Source organism: Juglans regia, chromosome 14, assembly GCF_001411555.2.
Source record: "Juglans regia cultivar Chandler chromosome 14, Walnut 2.0, whole genome shotgun sequence".
Taxonomy (NCBI): Eukaryota; Viridiplantae; Streptophyta; class Magnoliopsida; order Fagales; family Juglandaceae; genus Juglans; species Juglans regia.
This window is the reverse complement of record NC_049914.1, coordinates 26,566,080-26,574,220: the sequence shown is the minus strand read 5'-3', so window position 1 is coordinate 26,574,220 and position 8,141 is coordinate 26,566,080. Positions and strand designations below refer to the sequence as shown.

General features: G+C 35.8%; 1 protein-coding gene across 1 annotated transcript; it reads left to right on the top strand.

Annotated features, from left to right (window-relative positions):
- The first annotated feature begins 3,652 nt into the window (after positions 1-3,652).
- Positions 3,653-7,885, top strand: LOC109016167 (beta-glucosidase 12-like). Its single transcript, XM_035685539.1, has 12 exons — positions 3,653-3,826; positions 3,921-3,993; positions 5,007-5,065; positions 5,311-5,386; positions 5,539-5,616; positions 5,731-5,818; positions 5,913-6,168; positions 6,335-6,450; positions 6,574-6,791; positions 6,908-6,939; positions 7,136-7,452; positions 7,556-7,885. Exons 1-12 carry the CDS (start codon positions 3,662-3,664, stop codon positions 7,722-7,724), a joined length of 1,647 nt encoding a protein of 548 aa, XP_035541432.1. The 5' UTR covers positions 3,653-3,661; the 3' UTR covers positions 7,725-7,885.
- The last annotated feature ends 256 nt before the right edge of the window (positions 7,886-8,141 follow it).

The following is an 8,141-nucleotide window of genomic DNA, read 5'->3' as shown; positions in this document are numbered from 1 at the left end:
GGTTTTATTTGGTTTTTTTCCTTAAAATTATATTTTCTCATTAATAATTACCGTAGAACATCATAAATCTATCGTAGGATGTTTAGGAATGAAGAATACTTTGTTTTTGAGTCGAAGAAACCACGGAATCGAAACATTTTTGAGTATTTTCATGGCTGCTGAGTTGACTCAGCCATGGCCGAGTTAGATCTGTTTTACGTTCGAACGGTATTAACCAGTACGTTCGAACGGTAAACCTGTACGTTCGAACTTTATAGACACGTTCGAACGTTATTAATTTTCCGTTCGAACATATATTTATACGTTCGAACGGTAATTATTAAGTTAAATCCATTAACATTTTATTAGCTTATTAAATTGTTTTCATCGTTTAATTGATTATATGTTCTATCAATTAATTTATTAAATTGCTATTAGTATATAATTTTGTAAATCTTTTAGTCGTAATTAGATTTTATCACTAATCTTGAATGTATATTTTATTGTTTTAATTGCAGGATCATAATAATGTCTTCTCGGGGCCGTAAACGTGGTAGATCAGGAGAATCTTCCATCCAAACAGTTCGAGAGCGGACCGTTTTACTTGAGCGACAGGTAAAACTGTCTGATTTTGTCGCTCTTATATGGGAGGGTCATTCCCTCCCATCAGTATTTAATGATCGTGGTTGGGCACCGATCTTAGATCAGCGAGAAGAAGGAATGGAGCTCCTTTCCTTCATTGAGATCGTTACTGAGTTCTATAAAGAGCTCGGTGCTGCTAGCCCAGACGATGGAGGGGCATATAGGATCTCTGTCCGAGGAGCTCCTGTTATATTTTCAGCGGATGGACTCGCTGCATATTTGGGTATTCCTAGGCTTCTTGATGCCTATCCAAACCTACCAGTAGGAGTCTGGTCCCTCAGGTGATGCAGCTCAGTCTCAGGACGAGGGACTAGATTACACAGATGAGATAGATACACTTGCTGATCACGAGGTCAGGGACTTGATTGTTGGTCCAGATGCTCCAGTGTATGATGGCTCCAAGAGTATTAGGCAGGCAGATTTATCTTCTTTCTTCAAGATTATGAATTTGATCATTGCCAACAATATTGACCCACGGCAGCACAAGACCGAGGTCGGCATGGATCGAGCGAGATTTATGATACGGGTCGCTCGTGGCATCCCGATCGACCTCGTTGGTTATATATTTGAGAGGATCCGATCAGAGGCACGGTTTATTACGACAGATATACTGCCGTTTGGGATCCTCATCACTCGATTTTTGCTACATGCCGGGGTTGTGCCCGAACCTGCCGAGCGTTCTCGATTTCCGATGGCACCGATCAACAGCACCACCCTATCACGGAGCACGGGACACTCTAGATTTCGTTTTCGTGGAGCTGTTCCAGATAGGGCTGAGATTCAGAGAGATGGGCAGCCAGGAGATACTGGAGTATCGGCCGGTGAGACATCTACACAGCCTGAGACATCACGCACATATATTCGCGAGGAGCTGGCTGACATATTGCGTGCTGAGATCGGTGTACACACATCAGCAGTGATTGATGCAGTGCATACTGCCATGTCTGAGTTGCGTACAGAGATTATGGCTACCGTCTCTGGGTTACGTACAGAGGTTGATGAGTTACGTACAGCGATTAATGCCAATAATGCAACTCAGGTCACAGTTAGTACTCGACTGACACAAGTAGAGACACAATTAGCTGCAGTCGAGGATGTGTGTAGAGACCTCGCATCATAGTTTTTATCTTTTATTTATATTTTCTTTTGTTGTAATTATGAACAATATATATGACATTTTGATTGATAATATTTGCTTTATTTGGTTGATTAATATGTATGTGATTGATAATATTTATTTACTAAATATCTTATTTAACGTAAAAGAAATCATTAAAATATTTTAAAATTAATTACATAAAATTAATTAATGAATTTGTATATATGATAGATATTTTTTATATTTTGAGTTTCGTACCGAGATTAAAATTATACCTTCGAATGTATAAATGTGGTGCTTGAATATGTTCTAACTAAATATATTCCGTTCGAACGGTTTAGAAAGCTTCCTGCCAGGATTTGCCACCAAATATGTTCCGTTCGAACACAACAAATTATCGTTCGAACGTTTTTGAACTTTTCCCGCCATAATAAAGTAATTATCCGCCAAATTTTACTGTTCGAACGTATTTTTTCACGTTCGAACGGTAAAAATTTTTTGGGACGATTTAATTCGTCGCAGAAAAAACTGTTCGATCGGTTATTTTGACGTTCGAACGGTTTTCTAAATTCATCGATTTTTTGGGACGAAATTTAAATTTCGTCCCAAAAAAAGACTTTTAGGGATGAAAAAAATTTCGTCCCTAAATAATTTCGTCCCAAAATCTCAAATTTGTTGTAGTGAGTATATTGCAGCTTTGGCCAAGTTGGTCGGTTCATCACAAAGGCAAGGCATCAAATGGTGTAACAGACTCTTTGGCACTGTTTGCTTGGAATTTAGATGATTTAGCATGTTGGTGGGATTTGATTCCAGAATGTATTGCAAATGCTATTTGGATTGATAAACTTATTTAATGCTTTGCTTGATGAATAAGGGTTCTCTTTTTTTTTTTATATTAAAAAAAAATGCATCAGGATATCAATTGCATGGCGTGATCACTAATGATAAATTAAAAATGAATTAAGTCCTTATGGGCTTAAAGTTCAACGGTATGCAAATTTTAATATTAACGCTGCAAACAGGAACTACAGTGTTTGCCAAGTACAAATTATTATTTTCTACCTACTTATTGTCCCAACTAACAATTGCCTGTTCAGTGTTTGAACAAATCTATCCCTCGCAATTCAAAGACTGACCTATTTAAACAAATTACCAAATGGTAATTATAACTCTCTAATGCGGGGGCCACGCACAGATCATTTATCATTCTGTCGTTGTTGATTAAGGAACCCAAGAAATAGAAAGAAAAAAATCACATTTATATTTACACCAAGTCTAACAAGGAATAGTACAAGTTTCTCCCTGGCCTGCAATATATTAAAGAAAATATTGCTTCTTGCACTTAAGAACAAAGGAAAAAAAAAATCATGAATCCGCGTATTCTTGGGAATTAATCCGAACATCTAGCTCCCAATTATTCCTAGCCTGTTGATATATAGGAATTCACGTTTCCACCGTACCTAACTAGGAATTTAATTAGTTTTACCAGCTTAATCATAAGATGGATAGAAATACTTGTGATGTTTTGAATTAGCAGCATGATCTTCATGTGTCAAATTGTCAAGGTCATGGTAGTTGAATCGCGATGTATGGTCAATAGAGACGATCCGCTTCGGAATAGTCCGCCGATCAAAGTGATGACACCAATCCTATATTGATGATCACTTTTGTCCACGCGCAAATACTTTTCATCCCATCATGACTTTTACCCACGGCAGAATACTTTTCATCCTCATCCATTGATACTGTTCAAACCTCGATCGGATGATGATAAAATGACCATTTGGTAAATGATATTAATATCCCAACTTGTTCAGTACTGTATACAAATAAATTTAAAAAAAAAAAAAAAAGAAGGAAGAAAATCCCAATTGGCAACTTGCCTCAGCTCCTCTATAAAAAGCCGAGTTATTGACACTCAAAATCACACCAAAACCCAATATGGCGATGAAAGGGTACATACTCATAGGCCTTCTTGTTCTTGTTTCCTCTTTCGCCAATACCATCAATGCCATTGCTATCACTCCCCATTACGGCATTTCTACACTAAACAGGACCAGTTTTCCCAAAGGTTTCACTTTTGGTGCAGGATCAGCTGACTATCAGGTAAATCCCAGGTTGCACATATTTTGAGTTTTAATACGTTCACAAAATAAGTCATGCAAATACGTGCATGCCCCAATAACTGTTTGAATTCCAGGTTGAAGGTGCAACGCCGTTTTATGATGGCAAAGGAGAAAGTATGTGGGATTATTACACCCACAAATACCCAGGTCTCTCTCTCTCTCTCTCTCTCTCTCTCTCTATATATATATATATATATATTACGTACGAAGCGTCGTCCTTGAATATAAGTTTATCTATTTCTATCGTCTCAGGAATGAGAAAATTAGTAATTCAGATGACATGAAGACGAAAAACTAAGAACATACTGCTATTTCCAGAGGAAAAAAAAATTGACATTTTGGGGAGTCATGGATACAAAATGCCTTTTAATTTATCTCATCTAATCTATGTTAAAATATAAAATAAATAATAAAATCTACTTCTTTCCATTAGTTTAAGCTTTTAGAATAAGTGGTGATTTCACATGGTATCAGAGCAGAGGTCCTGGGATCGAATCATGACTCTACACTCTATTCCATTTAATTAAATATTTCACGTGTTGGGTCACCCATTGAGGGGGAGTCTGGCCCAAACGTGAGAGTGAGTGTTAAGATATAAAATAAATAATAAAATCTATCTATTTCCATCAGTTTAAACTTTTGGGATAAGTGGAGATTTCACAATCTAATCATTATAATTTTTTCAAATTTCTATACAAAATATAATAAACAATTCAACTTTTTCAAATCTCAAAATAATAATAATATTAAAAAAATATTTTACCTATATTTTATTCAATTTTCAATTTTCAATTCATTTTATCTCAACTCTCTATCCAAACATTCGCTTAATCTCTGAAGTGAAATACTAAGGTTAGATTCGGAACACAAATTTATCTCAATTCATCTCAAATCAATCATTGATAAAACTCACTACTTTTTCAAATTTCCATGAAAAAATTAAACTTATCTTAAACTACTGTATACATTCAAACACATACCTCAATTTATTTACATTCAAACACGTTTCAATGAGACTCACAAAATACTAATATTCAAAAATCAACTTAAATCATGTCAAGTGAAATCACCTTAGCATCCAAATATTTTGGAACAAACATTGTGGTTAGGCTTGTGCTTTAGTCTTAAATAATAATAATTTGATTTGTTTGAAACTGTAGAGAAAATAGCGGATGGCAGTAATGGAGATGTAGCTAGTGAACAATATCATCGCTTCAAGGTACGTACGCGTATCCTTTTCTTTACCCGTTTTGCGGATAAATAAGATCAGGAGTAAAATGTATATACCACATAAGAAAAAAATAAAATATTGATGAGGTAGCAATTTCGTTCCAAATAAATTATTATTATTTTAAAGAAATGTTATCTGAGAAATTGTAAAACAAAAAAAAAAGCTTTTTTTTCTAACATTTTATGCTAAAATAATAATTATAAAAGATTAATTGTCTTTTCTGGAAATTTTAGGAGGACTTTGGGCTTCTGAAGGATATGAATGGAGATGCATACAGATTCTCAATCGCATGGACCAGACTGATACCAAGTAATTAATTACATGCTTTTGATCTGCCTCAATGATATATCTCTAGCAATTAATTTCCGATGCCTATATATATTCATTGTCTATTTTTTTAAAGCTTTCGATATATAATCATAACTCATAAGTACTTATACTCGTTTGTGTTCAATTTTCAGCCGGAAAGATTAGTGATGGTGTGAACCAGAAAGGAATCGACCACTACAACCAGGTCATCAATGAACTCCTAGCCAAAGGTCACGGGCGTCTACATTAATCTATCATCATATACTAATAATGAGGTGGTCATGTCGACCCATAAGTAATTCACTGATCATGTATTAATGGTACTTAGAATTATTGAAATGCAGGTCTTACGCCCTATGTGACAATCTTCCACTGGCACGTCCCAATAGCTTTAGATCATAAGTATGGCGGTTTCTTAAGTCACCGCATTTTGTAAGTGATGACTAATTCACGACCGTATCACCAACATTCCATATATAGAAATGGGTAATTCTAATATATCCGTGCATGCCTACGTAATTTTTAGGGAAGACTTCAAGGACTACGCAGAGCTTTGCTTCAAGGAGTTTGGTGATAGGGTAAAGCATTGGACCACCGTAAACGAGCCTCATATGTTCACCAATGGTGGATATGCAGCAGGGGTTTTAGCACCTTTCAGATGTTCGAGCTGGCAAAACATGAATTGCACCGGTGGGGATTCAGCGACGGAGCCATATACCGTCGCCCACCATCTGCTTCTTGCTCATGCAATTGCCGCAAACTTGTATAAGACCAAATATCAGGTTCCAATAGTACTATTATATCTTTACCAAATAAGTTGCAGTTTACACCAACAAAATATATTTATATATATATATATATATATATGCCTTTGTCGTACTGACGTTGTGTTGACTTAAACTAGACTAGCCATGGCCTGATTAACCAAATCACGTTCACTATGTTCAGGCAAAGCAAAAAGGTGTTGTAGGGATAACAGTTGATATGGATTGGATGGTTCCATATTCCAAATCGGAGAAAGACCGTGCTGCTGCGTTACGTGCCATTGATTTTAGATTTGGATGGTATGTTTTTCTTTAATTAGTTTATTACCATTGTCACACCTGTTTTTGTTTTTAAATTATAGGACGATTACATCGTTTCATATCCTGATCTCAATTTGTGGATGGTTTTATATTTTGTTGCAGGTTCATGGACCCCTTGACAAAGGGTCGCTATCCCCTCAGCATGCGCACTCTCGTACGAAACCGATTACCCATGTTCACCCCAGAGCAATCGAAGCTGGTGAAGGGATCATACGACTTTATCGGATTAAACTACTACACTGCCAATTATGTTTTTGATACACCTGAAAATAAGTCTCTGAACAAAAGCTACTTGACAGATGGTCTTCTTACTAAAACAGGTACGTACTCATTCAAAAGTACTCGTACAGCTAGCATTGATCGATATATACGTTTGTCTTATGCATATATCGAATATTAACTACATCTTCTTTTTTTGTTTGGCTGTGCATGGCAGGTGAGCGCGACGGGGTCCTCATTGGTCCACAGGTATATGAATTATAAGTAAATTAATATATATTTTTCACTGAATGGATGATATTGGATCTGATATATGGATTGCAAAATATATGGACTTAATAGCTATTTTCTATCCACCTTACCATCAGTACATGATGACAAAAGAAAACAGTCTTGGGCAAATTTTTATGCATGTAGTGATCAGTTCATTTTCTATAAATCTCAGGCTGCCTCGGATTGGCTCTATGTCTATCCTAGAGGAATTTACGATCTTCTTGTCTACACAAAAACCAAGTACGGTGATCCAGTAATTTACATCACCGAGAACGGTAATTTTCTCAACCTTTTTCAATTATTGTTGCATAAAGTCGATGATGAAATATTCTTGGATGTCCCATTTTATCTGATTAAGCTAAACTGTAATCGTTTATTAGGAGTCAATGAGCACAATAATGCCTCAATACCTCTTAAGGAAGCTCTTGTGGACACCCACAGAATTGATTATCATTATAGGCACCTTGCGTATGTTCATAAGGCGATTGGGTAAGTGCTTAATTCATACAACTCTCTCTCTCTCTCTCTCTCTCTCTCTCTCTCTCTATGTGTGATCTATGACCTTTAATTCATTTTTTTTTCCTTGGAATAGGGACGGCGTGAGAGTTAAAGGATACTTCGCTTGGTCATTCTCGGACACCTTTGAATGGTTTTCTGGTTATACGATTCGGTTTGGCATCCACTTTATCGACTTTGAGAACGGATTGAAAAGACACCCTAAACTTTCAGCACAATGGTTCAAGAATTTCCTCAAGAAATAGAAATGAAGATTTTCGCATTACGAACTGCCTATCAATAAATTGAGCATGTATCTCTTCACTATGAGTATTGTACTTTTTGAATAATGTAATTTTCTTTCTGTATTGGCTGAAACGCTTGCAGAATAATAAATTGCTTTGCGGATGGTCTCCGCCTTTTATTACGCGTGGTTGTTCAAATTTTCACATTGATTTGGATAGTGAAAGTATTTTATCTTATCTCATCATTATAATTTTTCAGAATTTTAACACAAAATATAATAAATAATTCAACTTTTTCAAATTTTAAAATAATAATAATATTAAAAAATAATATTTTATTCAACTTTCGTCTAAAACTATCTTATTTCATTTCACCATGAATGATCGAAATAATTATGGGCTTTTACATCGACTTCAGATCCTGACCATGCATCATGC

Bases quoted from the DNA above. Each gene is read 5' to 3' on its own strand.
- LOC109016167 (XM_035685539.1), top strand. From the start codon at position 3,662: ATGGCGATGAAAGGGTACATACTCATAGGCCTTCTTGTTCTTGTTTCC. The intron at 5,617-5,730 runs GTCACGGGCGTC...ATTGAAATGCAG, and splicing joins CAATGAACTCCTAGCCAAAG to GTCTTACGCCCTATGTGACA. The intron at 5,819-5,912 runs GTAAGTGATGAC...CGTAATTTTTAG, and splicing joins TTCTTAAGTCACCGCATTTT to GGAAGACTTCAAGGACTACG.